The sequence below is a fragment of the Cydia amplana genome, chromosome 6 (assembly GCF_948474715.1).
Source record: "Cydia amplana chromosome 6, ilCydAmpl1.1, whole genome shotgun sequence".
NCBI classification, from domain to species: domain Eukaryota; kingdom Metazoa; phylum Arthropoda; class Insecta; order Lepidoptera; family Tortricidae; genus Cydia; species Cydia amplana.
Genome location: NC_086074.1, coordinates 3,827,009 through 3,840,403, shown reverse-complemented (window position 1 = coordinate 3,840,403; position 13,395 = coordinate 3,827,009). Strand labels below are relative to the sequence as shown.

The window sequence follows — 13,395 nt, the reverse complement described above, 5'->3', positions numbered from 1 at the left end:
TTATAATGGTGACACGTGCACGCTTTACCAGCTCGATGTGTTTTCTACCATGTGTTTTAGTATTTTCATTGGCATAGCCACGGTGCGCGCAGGCAGCCTTTGAAAACACTTGCACATCACTATTCCGGATCATTTTTATTTGCTAGATAGTTTAACGGACAACTAAATTTAAATATTTATTTCGAACGGTAAAAGCCGTTAGAAACTGTTTTTCAATATAGTCAGCTAAACTGGGGTACAAATTCAAAAACTCACCAGCAGTTTAGCTTCACGACCTTCCAGATGGAAAAACAGCAAGCCAATGAGGTAATTTGCGTTTGTTTCTAAGTGTCAAAATTGTCAAACGCAACTGCCTGAAGTGGTGGGGGTGTGGGAGAGAGATGGACGTATATGCTAGAAAAGGACAATACGACTAACTACAGTGTTGCCACTCTCAATATATTACTTTAGGTTCCGAATATCGGTACAGTTGTTTAATTGTCTGTTTTTTGTTCGGGTCTCACGTAATTTTTTTTCTATGGCAAGTCTCTAATCACCATCCAATGAAATCCATGCAAGTTGCGGGGGTGGGTAACTGACGGAGACGGGAGAAATGTATTTTGGAGGTTATGATTGATATAATGTAATTTTTATAAATATAATAAGATTCAAACAAAATGGATTATACAGTTAAGATGGAATCAGTGTTAATAGCAATAACTACAGTGTTGTGTGCTACATTAGTTTTGAATTTAATATACAAACTCAGGTAAGTCACTTTGAGGTTACGTAGTCCGGCTTTCCCGCCTGATCTAATAATATTATCTTCAAAATCATTTCTTTTTGTATTCAGATTAGCGCTTCCATGGCGTGTCAACTGTTGGTTTTGTAATCAAAACTTTTGGATGAAGTTTATAGTTCGAAACAGCTGGGTTTGTCCTAGTTGTGAGCAGTACAACGGGTTCACTAAGGTGAGGTTATTTTTATATTTCAATACCACTACCCTTATAATCTTATAAATATTCAAGATTTAAATGCTAAAACGTTATAATGTTATTATTTTTAGGATGGCGACTACAATAAGCCGGTTACTAACGTATTAAACGACTCTGCCATTAAATCACCCAAAGTCTTCCAAAGAAGTCCCCCAAAAAATGGATTGTGCAAAATGTGTAACGTTAACCAGCAACTGAAGGTCGCGCAGCTCGCCAACTTCGTGCCCATGCATGAGTGCAACTTCGACAATGAAATTGAAAATTACAAGTAAGGCAATGATTTCATAATTTAATCTGAACTGCCCTAAAAAATTATCTTAGAATGTTATCAACATGAAGCATTTTGATTACTTATTTCTGTTTACAAAATTTGATTGGCTGATAATGATAACACATTTGGTAGTACAATCAAAATAATTACATAAGTGTTAAGTGATAACAATTTGGTTCATTAGATTAGGGATATGTAATGAAATACAATATTACTTGGAGTCATAAAGTTTTTCAAGCCCAGAGGTAAAATTATATTCATTACTAATAAAACTAAATCTATTTATTTACAGGATGCAACTTGAAAAAGCATACAAACTATGCAGCCCTTGCAGAAAAGTTCTACAAAAGAAACTGCATAAAGAAAAAGAAGTATTATTGGGTTCAAAAGTAAAAGAAACAAGGAGTCCAGTCCAAAAGAAACAAAAGAATGAGCCAAAGAGTTCATTATTAAAGAGCCTTATAAACAGAACCTCCATACTCATTGCTTTAGTCCTAGTGATTTTAGTATCAATAGAAAGCTACAAGAACACTAATGAATTACCAAGTACATTAATGAATTTAAAAAACATACTAACTGGACTTCTAGATAGATTGATGACCATAATGAAAATGAAACTTTTTTTGACATTCCCAACTTTAGAAAATTACTCCTTTGACTTTAATAATACTGAGATACATAAGATGTTGAAGATGAAATTTGATGTGACTAATATAGGTTCTTTAGAGCATTTTAATGAAGTGACCCAGAAGGCACTCGGAGGCCTTGTTTGTTTGATGCAGATAATAGGACATGTATGTAATGTGAATAAACTGAAGGATACAGTATTGATTGATATACTCTGGTCAGTCTTTGTTGTGATGTCTGTAGCTGATAAATATGTGACCATGGAACCAATTTACATCAGTTTAGTTAAGGTTGGTATAGTAATTTTGTCTTTTATTTGTTACTAGCAACATATGCTGTTTTTAACCCTTAATACAAACAAGAGGGTATCACAAAATATATGTCTTTCATGTATTTGTATGATCATATTTGTCATTCTTTCTATTTCCATAAAATCACTTAGAATAGGCTGTTTTTTTAATAATTTGTTTTGAACGATAAATTATTCGAGTATTGACTTGGCTGTAAGCAGAAAAAAACGTTTACACTGGAATTAATATGAATCTCTTGTTTCAGTTGTCAAGTCTATTTGCAGTATTGCTTGTTTATAAGAATATGGATAAAACTACACCTACACAGAAGCCTGCAAAGATCCATACCTCTCCACGGATAAAAAATCTAAGAAACGGAACACATACCTCATTCCTGGATGAAGATAGTGACATTGTGTTGGAGACTGATGACGATGTGTCACTGAGCAAATTCGGATTGCACAATTTCACTGATTCTTCCACGGAAACTATCAGCCCCTTAAGTTCTAGCATGCTCAATGGTAGATGCTTCACTCCAAAGAAAAATGACAGCATTTGGAGTAAATCCAGGTTCAATTCCACATTCTGCGTCAATAGCGTTATGAGCAAGAGTCCAAGTTCCGTCTCAGATACTTTATTTACTAAACCTTCTTTCAATAACTTTCAAAATCTGAAGGATGACTCTGATTCCGATTTAGACGAAAGTATAAGCTCCTTGTGTATTAGTAGTCCGAAAAAATCGACTCAAAAGAGCAATTCAATTTTCGCTCTTCGCAAGTTCACTGCCACTCCTAGCTTTGTCGCTCCGGCGCCGTTGAATCGTTCCAGACCGTTGATATCTCCTAGTAAACTTGGGCATAGTACGTCATGGGTCGCAGGAGGGTATTGGGGATCGGAAGGCGAGAGGCCGATCTTCAGCGTGAACGGGAGTCGGTCGTCAAGTCAGAGCTCGGGGTTTGAGTCGCAGGCGTCGAGCGCGAACCAGCGCATCGCGTCGCAACCGCCGTCGCGCGAGGAGTCTATCTGCGGAGATCCTGCGACGTCGCTGCTCGAGCGCTTCCAGAATTGTAACACGGGAGGGTACTCTAGTTACCAGGGTCCGGCTAGCTTCACGCGCGTGAGCTCCCCAGTGTTTCCTCAGATGCAGTACAATGGGCACGTGCATATTCCTCAGGCCAGGTTCGCGCCGCAGCACGCGCCCGCTAGCGTGTTCTCGCAGGCCTCCCCGGCCCCGCAGCAGTACCCGCACGGCCTGCTCAAGCCCGGCGGGTCCGGACTAATCAACCTCGCTCAGCTAAGCTCGCTTAGTACCAGATAATCTCACTAGTCAGCTATTTTGACTCTGTTCGACACTTGACTCATACGTATATTTTTCTTTTATTCTTTGATTCTTTTTTTCTAGTATGGTAAACTGCCATTATTTATAAGCGGACTCGTTAAGTTAATGTTAGTGTTAAGCGGTTGTAAGGTTTGAGACTAAACCCTAGTGTTAAGTTGCTGATCTCGTGTTTGGTGCCAGTTGTGGCTGATTGTGAAAGCATGAAGAATTATTCTATGTTACTAAATAATATGAGGACGTCACTGTCCTCGTCTTGAACAAAATGTGATATTTTAAAAGACTAGTAATTTTCTAAGATGAGAAAGAAATGATTCTTGATGTTATCATTGTTTTTTTTGTTTTGGTTTAGCCAATGGTTTTGTCATTAAATATCGGAAACCTTTTGTAAAGTTCCTGCAATAAAAACATGTTGTAAAATATCGTTTTTTTTCTTTTAATATAGAAAATTAAGTGGAAAAGTAGACAGCGATAGCTATGTGCGCGTTTTGGACGCCAGCCATATGCGGCGTCGGTTAATTACTTTAGGGTCTCCCCATACTTATCGACGCGGATTCGGCGAAAGCCGATAGTAAACAGCATAAACAGGTAAGGTTCGGTTCGGCTCCGTTCGGCCGTCGACGGCCGACGCGTCGGCGTCTTTTTCGCTCTTATTGCGTGGACATAAAGTTTCATTTCTATTGGCATTGCCGATTCCGCGTCGATAAGTTTGGGGAGACCCTTAGACTTATCGATTGTATACAAAGTCATCGCTTTCTTTCACTTCTCCCACCACATATGTGGATAGCCAATAAGATAGGTTAATAACAAAAATCTCAGCTCCCAAGGTAAGACCCACGCCGCATAAAACAATGTCAAGACTTACGAATTCCTGGCCTTCCGCTCGCACCTCTGCAGGTACTGATGAGGCCGCGGTGGTACGTAGGTGTCATCATACAGCGAAGACGCGTAATCAGATACATCAGTGCAGGCCCACTCATGTTCTTTGAACCTTTTTAAACCCCATTCGGTCTTGTTGCCCTGGTAAACAGAAATACAGTACCTGCCAACTGACATGCAAGAGCTATGTAGCCGTCACGTTTTGCCAATGGGACTGACGCTTCACCGCTTGTGTGTGCAAATTGGACAGCTAACATAGATGGCGCTGCACTAGGCTTGTTTTGCGTTAAGACGAAAGGGGACGACCGCCTCGAAACCGGTTTCCCATATAAACATAGGTATTCCCTTTTCCTCTTTGGATATTAACATAAATTAAAAATATTTTTACACAATTTTCAGGGGAGGAAAATGAGGACTACTTTTGTATGGAGAATCGATCGTCCCCTATACTCTTAATGAGAAATCGGGCCCGGGCCCGTAGAGGACCATCTACAATTCTACATCAACTGTCCGAACTAGTCTACAATATTTTGCACTACCTAAGTACTATACACGTCACGTAGGTACCTATTCCACTGCTATCAGCCGGGCTAGCACATGATTGGCGCGACAGTAGGTATCTCGCGGCGACAAAGAACAAACATAGAAAAAGACGGGTAGTCTATCTCGCCGCGAGATACTGTCGCGCCAATTATGTGCTAGGCCTACAGTGGCAAAGCGTCTATAGAACTCGATTTCGACAATAGTCAATATTGTCCTACATATTGTCTTATTATATGTACATGTTCTCAAGGGTTAACAACTTAGAACGACATACGAAGCACTCCATATTGTCGGGCTGCGGGTACCACTGGTGCTTGCAGCGCCGGTAGTACCGCTGCACGGGCCCGCACAGAGGCCTCGGCTGGTGGTTGTACACCAGGTCGTTGGTCGTCGTGAAGTTGCCGCATTTTCCGTGGCTGTCGTGGCGGTATACTACTTCCACGTTGCCCTTAAGAAAATAAGCAGAAGTTATGTTACAAAAGGCTGGAGTTCCCTAACTGTGCGTTGCGGTAGGTAACTTTAAATACAGGTAGGTACCTAGTGTTCAAATCCATCTATATTCAGAAGTATTAGGTATTTAATGAAAATGTGTAGCTCTGTATGAACAATGTTGATACAAAAGGACTTAATGAACCATGTCGTTTAATTATTGACGTCGCCTCTAGAAGTAGTTTTTTTCATTTGGATACAGTTTTTACTGACATGACCTCCACACTAGGCAGCAATGCCTAAATTAAACCTAAGTTACTTTCGAATATTAGTGTGTATAGTTGTCCAAAGCCAACTCTAGTTTACTCAAACATACCCAAAATTAAACTATTACGGTTATAATAGGATTAATAGGGTAATATAGAGGTATATTTAATTCTGTTTGTGTCACCTACCCGCAAACTGTTAAGTTTATTAATTCTGAACTCGGGCTGTCGGGATTCGGGCTTCAACTTTTCATAGTCGATTTCTTCTTTAGGTGGGAAGTATAAGGTGCCTTGCTTAGGGCATTCTGTTTTGTCTTCTACCCAGTTTCCTGGACAAAACAGTCAAATTTCATTACATTACGTATGTGTTCTTGAGTACTGCATGAGTACTGGCCACTGATATTACCTACTATTGAGATACTTTTTCAGTGGGATAAAGGATATCCAATTATCCATATAGATATAGCCTCTGTAACACGGCCAAGACAGCCAAATTCCATACAGTCCGGTCCACGGAAAGAAAGCTAAGAGACTCCACACTAGCGTCTTTTGAGCGTCGGCGTCTAGTCAGCGCTATGGATAATGGTGTCGCTGCGCAGATGCGCCAACCTCATCAGCCATAGAGTTGACTAGACGCCGACGCTCGGAAGACGCTGTGTGGGGTGGCACAACCCAAAGGCTTGGCCTTAGCCCTTTGATCAAAAAGGAGACCACTCCATATAATCTAAGTACTGTATATATATTAATACTGTACTGTACCTAAGAGAACCCCATTACTGTAAAAGGGCTGCGGCCTCAGAGCAATGGCGATGGCTTCAGCTCGCGACGGAGACTTTGGTCGCGTGCTTATCATTTTCCAGTATTTTAAGTATATGCTAAGATTTTTTGCTTGAATTATTTTTTGTGAAACAATATAGAGCTTTGGTCCGAGGGGCTAAATAGCAGAATTAACTATTAGGTACTCAAAGAGAAAATAACGAAAAAAAATGTTTTGTTTGCTTTGCCTGTTTGAAGATGTTACTAAAAATTGACAGCTGTCTATTGTTCAAGTATAGGCACATTATAGGCATCAAATAGGCATACAGAAAGAAAAGGTTTTTTCCAAACTGTTATTTTCTAAAGGTTGAAATACTTTTAACCTTTTGGACGCCAATGACCGATATATCCGCACCGTAGGTTCAACGCCAAAGACCGATTAATCGGTCACAGACCACAGAGCAACATAGACCCACGTGCATATGCATAAAGTTCAATTTCAGTTTTGACACTTCCGTGACATGGCGTCAGCGTGACCTTTTGTGTTTGATACGGCGTCGAAAAGGTTAATACAGTTTATAACAGTGATTAGATTAGCAAAGTGGTGATTAGCCATTTCTAGTTTCTAAAATGGTGTGAACCAGCTTCAATAGGACGTACAAACAGTAACACTCCTAACTGTACATGGGTGGACCTTATTACAAAAGGCATAAGGTCCACAGATGTACAGTTAAGTGTGGGCGATGGTCCACATACCTATAAATAATTTTACGTAAATAATTGCCTGATGGTACTGTATTTTATGATTTAAAAAAAAAGCACTTAGAATATCAGTTACAATATGATTCATGTTTAATAGAGACTTATCAGCATTAGTATCAACAATTGTTTCATATCTATATTGGTTTATCTTCTATATATTCCATCCATCCATAAGTAGGTTCCTTATAAGGTCTAGGGGTCCACTAAGAAAGGATTTTTCAAAATTCATAAAAAAAAACAAAATTAAAAAAACACCTGCGCGTGAGAAGCCGCGGGCAAAAACTAGTTAGTTATTACATTTTTAGTCAATGTAAATGCTAGAGATATGCGAGGGCAGATACTTAACAGGTCAAACAGAACATGGGTTTATCAACATATATTTACTTCTTAATTTTATTATCAAACCAAGTTGGTGTTTCCCTTAAAATAACAATATCATTCGGTCTCCATGTTCATTTGCAGGTTGGGGTCGGGCAGGGCTCGGAGCAGGGCATTCAGCTGGCTCTCTAGGGGGCCCGCCTGGCTCACAATCCTTTTCATGTTGTTCGCTATTTTCAACAAATCTTGGTTTATTGACTCCATTCCCTGTATTATACATAAATATAAGTATTAATTTAATTTACCTATATATTTTTTATCAGTCTCCTAAAGCTGCGTTTTCACTTATAGTTCGTTTTTTTAGCATTAGAAAGAAGGTAAGCGATCTTGACATGTATTTTAATTGAAAAACGCTTTTTAAAAATCAGTAACTAAAGCCCTTGCTACACGGTCGCCAACAAGCCCCTCAGACCGCGTGGCCTTGGTCTAGACGGACCGTGTAGACAGTTGTTTCCAACAAAATTTGACCAAAACTGACCAAGGTCAGACCAAGGACAGACGGTTAGAAGGCTTGTCGGCGACCGTGTAGCAAGGGCTTTATACTTATGAAAGCAGAAGAATATAAATGATCGTATTAGATTCATAATTGTTACATATTTGCAGTGACTTATTTATAAAACGTGTTTTTCAATTAAAAGACACATCAAGATTGTTTACCTTTTTTCTAATGCTAAAAAAACGAACTATAGTGTTGTAAGCAATCATTTTGTTTTGAGCAAATGTTTTCTCTTCCCATTTACTAATGAAGCAAGTTTTTCCTAATGGTGTTTGGTTAATACCAAACGAGAGAATTATTGCTTGCTCAAAACTGTTCTGAATACTAGGTGAAAATGCAGCTTTTGGACCAATAGTGTAGTAAATAAAGTTGACTTTGCTTTATTAGAGGATTTAATGAAAAAAAAAGAATTCCATTTCAATTTCTTGGGCCTTACGAGGATAGGGTAATTGTAAGTATGCTTCAAATATTATGTTTATGGAAACTAAAGAAGTTCCATAAAGAACTTTGCTATTTATTGTTAAAATCCACCCTTATTATCTAATTTTTATCTCCTCCCACTCAGAGCGTTAGGAAAAAACAGTTTTTCCCATCATTAAAGCATTGGTTTTCCGAAGAAATCTAAATTTCAAACAGAACCAAGATTCCCAAGAATTCACTTACCTCAATAGCAGACAAATACATTTGGGAGATGGTTCGGTCATTACAGGTTATAAATCCACTAACGTTCGATTCGCAGTCCGATGCCATGGATGTCATTATTTTCATTTAAATGTTAATTGTTTGATAAAATAGACTACTTTCGTTAACTAAAATAACGAAGTAAACAAAGTTTGAATTTACTCAATTGACTGTGACACTGACATTATTAAAACGTTTTTATATAGGTGTTCACTGTGTATAAAAAGTTAAAAACGCATATTATCTAAATACGCTTTTTGCCAATGTATGCAATACAAAAGTTAAGTCAGATTCATTATAATGAATTTAATTGCAATAATGTATAACATACAATTGGATTCGGAATAATACAGACATAATACAAACGAAATAAAATACATCCTTGGTGACATTGACATTACTCTAACGTTCAGAAATTGGCTGACGATTATAACAATTTATAATCAGAAATCGTTTATTGCGAACCATTCTACCAAAGTTGTTACAATTAAATTATAAAACACATGGAAAGGGTATTGCATTTCTGTTTTCTCTAGCTATTATTCGTATAGCTAGATCTAAAAGTTAAAATATAGAATTAAATAGAAACTTCTTCTTTTAGTCCAGTTTGGTTTTTGAACGAATCGCTCAATGTCAATGTCATTCACCTGCAATAGGAAGAAGTATGGATTTTGGCGAAAATTTTATTACAGCCCACAATACAACCGACGAAATTTTGTTGCTATCGTGATTTCTGTGTGAAAACTTAAGAATAAGCATTGTATACAGTGTTCTATCTCTAGTAATATAGTGCTTGTTGATGTGTGTCTGGTGTTCCCATTCCTACCCCATCATTTTTATCCCGATACTTCTGAAATTATTGATTAATATTTTTGTGTGTTATTTACATCGAAATTATTAAAAAAAAAAGTATTGGGAATTGTTCGTACTGGTAAGGTGAATACTCATTCTATACTTATATAAACACTGGCTATTATTACTTCTTATAATGATTATTATAAGAAGTAATATATCATAAGTTGTTTATTCCATGTCAATCTGTAGACAAAATAATATTGTAGATAAAAAATAACACTATTTTTTAATGAAGTTACCGTACCATTTTCGTCCTAAAATCACTATCTTTTAACACTAATTCATAGTAAAATTACTAATAGTAACAGTACAATTTTTCATGTGGGTTTACATAAAACAATACAAGTAATCTATTAAAATGCTAATATATTATTTCCGTATATACTTAGTTAAAGAATATTCTGGACATTGATGGATTTCTTTTGACATTCTAAGTGGTAATTTTAATTAAAGCCAAAAACATATTTTAATAATAATCAATTTGTTAATAAACTGACTATAGTTCGTTTTTTTTAGCATTAGAAAGAACTTGCAAGAAGGTAAGCGATCTTGACATGTCTTTTAATTGAAAAACGCTTTTAAAAAATCAAAAACTATTACTTATGAAAGCAGAAGAATATAAATGATCGTATTAGATTCATAATTGTTACATATTTGCCATAACTTATTTTTAAAATGTGTTTTTCAATTAAAAGACACATCAAGATTGTTTACCTTATTTCTAATGCTAAAAAAACGAACTATAGCAGTGGTGGGTTAAGTGAGTGAATCCATTCTCTTTTACACATTTTCTTCATCATTATTTTTTGGTTCACTTTTTATAGGTGTAATTTATACTTTTGTAGCATATTAAAATGCTATTTCCATAAAATTAAAAAAAAAAGAAGGTATTTTGATAAATATGGCAATTTAATTAAATAATCTTAAATTAAAATATTTAAAACGATCAGAGTCAAAGTTGTATCATTATTTTAAAGTTAAAGTAAATTAATTTGTAACTTAGAAACCGTTACACATTCTCCTATTATAAAAAAAATCCTTATTTACTTTATTGTAATTTCCATCATGATGTTCTTCATGTGTTTGTCAAGTAATATGATTCCTGTGCACTTAGTACCTTGTAACGGTGACAATCATGTTTGATCCGTAGTGGCTTTCATATTGTATTTGCTAACAAAACAAGAAGTGGCACAAAATCCCATACTTGACAATACTTAGTCATCTGCTGACATTTGAATGTCAAATATATTATAATAAATCTAATAAATGGAATTATCAATAAAAATACATAAAGCTAATTTGTTACGGTTTCATTTGGTGTAAGACCTCAACTATTTGTATTTTTTTTTGAGTATATATTTATTTTAAAATTTGAATATAATCCACGCAAAATTAAATCCGAAATCATACACTAGGTAGACATTAAAGATTACTTCATGTCCCATAATAGTCTACCCTCTGATTTTCCCCATTAGTTGGTTAGTTGGTCACTGCACAATGTGGAGATGAGTAGGGTTGATTGAATAAGCCGGCAGTGCGACGCCGTGGGCGCCGGTCGGGCTGGCGTCGCGACGTCGCGGCCCACCCGTCCCTAGTCTCCCCTCACCCTCACCCCCACACCCAACCATAACACACTTACAGGCATTCGCTTCTGTAAACTTGTTACAGCTAGTTATCTATACCTTATAATCCTTTTACCCTGCTGCAGTGCACATGATGGCATAGACGATGTGTACATAATACGCGACTTAGAGACATGTCAAAAAATGACGCTTCTGCAAGTGTTCAAAATACAGAGGAAAACAGTTCTGAAGTGAATGATGTCGAGAAATGCGCTAAAGAAGATACCGAAAAGGACAGTGAAAAATCGGACAGTGTCAAAGACGTGTCAAAGGATGAAACGGCGTCGGAAGACAAGGTTTCAGAACAAAAAGGGACTCTGGAATGGGAGCTGGATGGTTTAAAGTGTAAAGTGAAATGGAACTTTCCGGAAGGGACGACGACGCCGAAGGACTACATCGCCTTGTGCTATGCAGGTGAGATTGATCGGCAAAACGTGATAGGATTAGGATTGTTGGCAGGGTTCCAAATCACTGGCTAGACGATAGGCGTAATCGTTACGTCCAGGCGTATATAACAGAGGATAGGCTAGACAACTAGCATATCTCCGCAACCTGATTCCGCAATATTGACGATAGGCGTTTGTTATTCAACACAGATCTAGATTGCCAGTAACTTGGGGTGTCTGTTATCGGAATCGAAACCTGTCTAGTTAATGTAGAGCCTTGGTAGGCACTAAATCTAAAGCGTCGTTAACGTTAAAACGTTTTTGCCATCTTAAATACGATTTCTAGAACAATTTTGCAACAACAATTAGAAGTAAAAAATAACTAAAACATAAAACCGGAAAATTGCGAGTTGGACCACACACAATGTAGGTTATGTAGGTAGGTGATTCTTTTCGGTACTTACGACTTCTCTAAAAAGAAACCCAATGTGTGTCTTAAATATACTTCCTTCTTTTTATTGATAAGAGTATTTTTTCAGCTATAACTCAAAATCGAAGCAATCCTCTTAAACCCCTTAATCACCAATGTAGTTTATTCATACCATTAGCAATTTCTTATCTGCTTATAATCTAGTCAACATTTCTTGTCCGTGTACAGTCGCCATCAGATAAATCGGAGCGGCCAAGGTATTCACAATATCTGAACAAGCACTCTAACGCCTTGACACTAGAGGCGTGCTCAGATATTTGTGAGCACCTTGCCCGCTCCGATATATCTGATGGCAACTGTATATACTTTGTTGCTTTACGTCTCATAATCGCCGTCTCGTTAAGGCGGTGCTGCTGCGTTTTTGTGTATTTCTCGGCCCTGTATGTCCATCGTTTACCTAGCAATTGCTTATAGAGAAACCAGTCTAAGCATGCCCTTACAATCCATGAAAACTTTAGTTCATTACGACCATGCGATAACTGGTTTTTCTTAAGAGAGTTCTCGGGTATAACAGTCCTGGATAGAGTGACTAGCTCAGCTCGGAGGCATTATAACGGGGCAGCCACCGGTTGCATTAATTGGCAACAGGAAGCGAGGAATCTCTTATATAAGCCTACTCTTATAAGTCTAGACCGCGGACAATTCAACCGGTACACCGGCATTAACGGGCGCCTAAACACGAGTTAATTACCTTGCTGCCTTCCATGTCGCGGCATGCGTCCCTTCCGCACTTACTATACTTGTTAGAACGTGACAGGCATGGTGACAGGCGATATAAACGCGACCAAGCTAACGTTGGTTGGTGCCCCAAGTATGTCTAGACTTTGGTGCCCTTGTTCTCTCTGGGGTTATCCATTAGATTAGATTGATTCCTGATATATTTCATTTTTATGTATATTATTTTTCTTTGTATCATTTCTTTTATATTTGTAGTTTCACAGTGCCTTGGTTTTATACTGTAATGCTGTGTTACTTATTTGATCAATAAATAAATAAATTAAATTAAAACGATTAATCACAAGCAACTGCTTAATTTCTTTATTGGTTAACTTAGGCATTTCTCGGTGATATCGTGATATCACAACTTAACTAACCACAATTTTTGATTTAACTATAAGTCCTCGCTCTCGTGTCATCTACAGGTTCTGACAAAGATACTATAATTCAAATCCGCCCAGTATTGAAGAAAATTAACAACACTTTATCAGCACACTATTACGTAGACAACACGCGTTAAAACCATAATCTAGACTACGCTACTCGCAACCGTAAATATAATATACTTACATATATGGAAGTTCGTACTAGAGCTCGAGAAGTGTTCATATCGCGTAGCTTAGCACTTGATTATACC

The 13,395-nt window shown here is 37.4% G+C and overlaps 5 protein-coding genes across 6 annotated transcripts in view; 3 read left to right on the top strand and 2 right to left on the bottom strand.

Moving 5' to 3' along the window:
• Nucleotides 1–13,395, top strand: part of LOC134648698 (PXMP2/4 family protein 3) — a 381,574-nt gene that overhangs the window by 112,964 nt on the left and 255,215 nt on the right. The gene's annotated exons all lie outside the window — the stretch shown is intronic.
• On the top strand, nt 534–3,920 carry LOC134648636 (transmembrane protein 201). The gene is made up of 5 exons (XM_063503125.1): nt 534–748; nt 833–950; nt 1,046–1,242; nt 1,538–2,162; nt 2,428–3,920. Exons 1-5 carry the CDS (start codon nt 657–659, stop codon nt 3,478–3,480), a joined length of 2,085 nt encoding a protein of 694 aa, XP_063359195.1. The 5' UTR covers nt 534–656; the 3' UTR covers nt 3,481–3,920.
• On the bottom strand, nt 3,754–6,495 carry LOC134648638 (uncharacterized). The gene is made up of 5 exons (XM_063503126.1): nt 6,375–6,495; nt 5,805–5,944; nt 5,195–5,368; nt 4,364–4,518; nt 3,754–3,894 (listed from the first exon to the last, which is right to left on the bottom strand). Exons 1-5 carry the CDS (start codon nt 6,466–6,468, stop codon nt 3,825–3,827), a joined length of 633 nt encoding a protein of 210 aa, XP_063359196.1. The 5' UTR covers nt 6,469–6,495; the 3' UTR covers nt 3,754–3,824.
• Nucleotides 7,536–8,800, bottom strand: LOC134649199 (uncharacterized). The gene is made up of 2 exons (XM_063503918.1): nt 8,671–8,800; nt 7,536–7,718 (listed from the first exon to the last, which is right to left on the bottom strand). The coding sequence occupies exons 1-2, from the start codon at nt 8,773–8,775 to the stop codon at nt 7,569–7,571; spliced, it is 255 nt and encodes an 84-aa protein (XP_063359988.1). The 5' UTR covers nt 8,776–8,800; the 3' UTR covers nt 7,536–7,568.
• LOC134648711 (E3 ubiquitin-protein ligase HECW2) overlaps nt 9,336–13,395 on the top strand; it is a 162,495-nt gene continuing 158,435 nt past the window's right edge. The window contains exons 1-2 of the mRNA XM_063503220.1: nt 9,336–9,448; nt 11,252–11,579. Of these exons, the coding sequence (XP_063359290.1) occupies nt 11,300–11,579 (280 nt within the window). The 5' untranslated portion in view covers nt 9,336–9,448; nt 11,252–11,299. The remainder of the gene's footprint in view (nt 9,449–11,251; nt 11,580–13,395) is intronic.

Coding starts and splice junctions, on each gene's coding strand:
- LOC134648636 (XM_063503125.1), top strand. CDS start 657: ATGGATTATACAGTTAAGATGGAATCAGTGTTAATAGCAATAACTACA. Junction 1,243..1,537: donor AATGAAATTGAAAATTACAA/GTAAGGCAATGA, acceptor ATTTATTTACAG/GATGCAACTTGAAAAAGCAT. Junction 2,163..2,427: donor TTTACATCAGTTTAGTTAAG/GTTGGTATAGTA, acceptor CTCTTGTTTCAG/TTGTCAAGTCTATTTGCAGT.
- LOC134648638 (XM_063503126.1), bottom strand. CDS start 6,468: ATGATAAGCACGCGACCAAAGTCTCCGTCGCGAGCTGAAGCCATCGCC. Junction 5,369..5,804: donor ATAAACTTAACAGTTTGCGG/GTAGGTGACACA, acceptor TATTTTCTTAAG/GGCAACGTGGAAGTAGTATA. Junction 4,519..5,194: donor CCGACAATATGGAGTGCTTC/GTATGTCGTTCT, acceptor TCTGTTTACCAG/GGCAACAAGACCGAATGGGG.
- LOC134649199 (XM_063503918.1), bottom strand. CDS start 8,775: ATGAAAATAATGACATCCATGGCATCGGACTGCGAATCGAACGTTAGT. Junction 7,719..8,670: donor TGTATTTGTCTGCTATTGAG/GTAAGTGAATTC, acceptor TGTATAATACAG/GGAATGGAGTCAATAAACCA.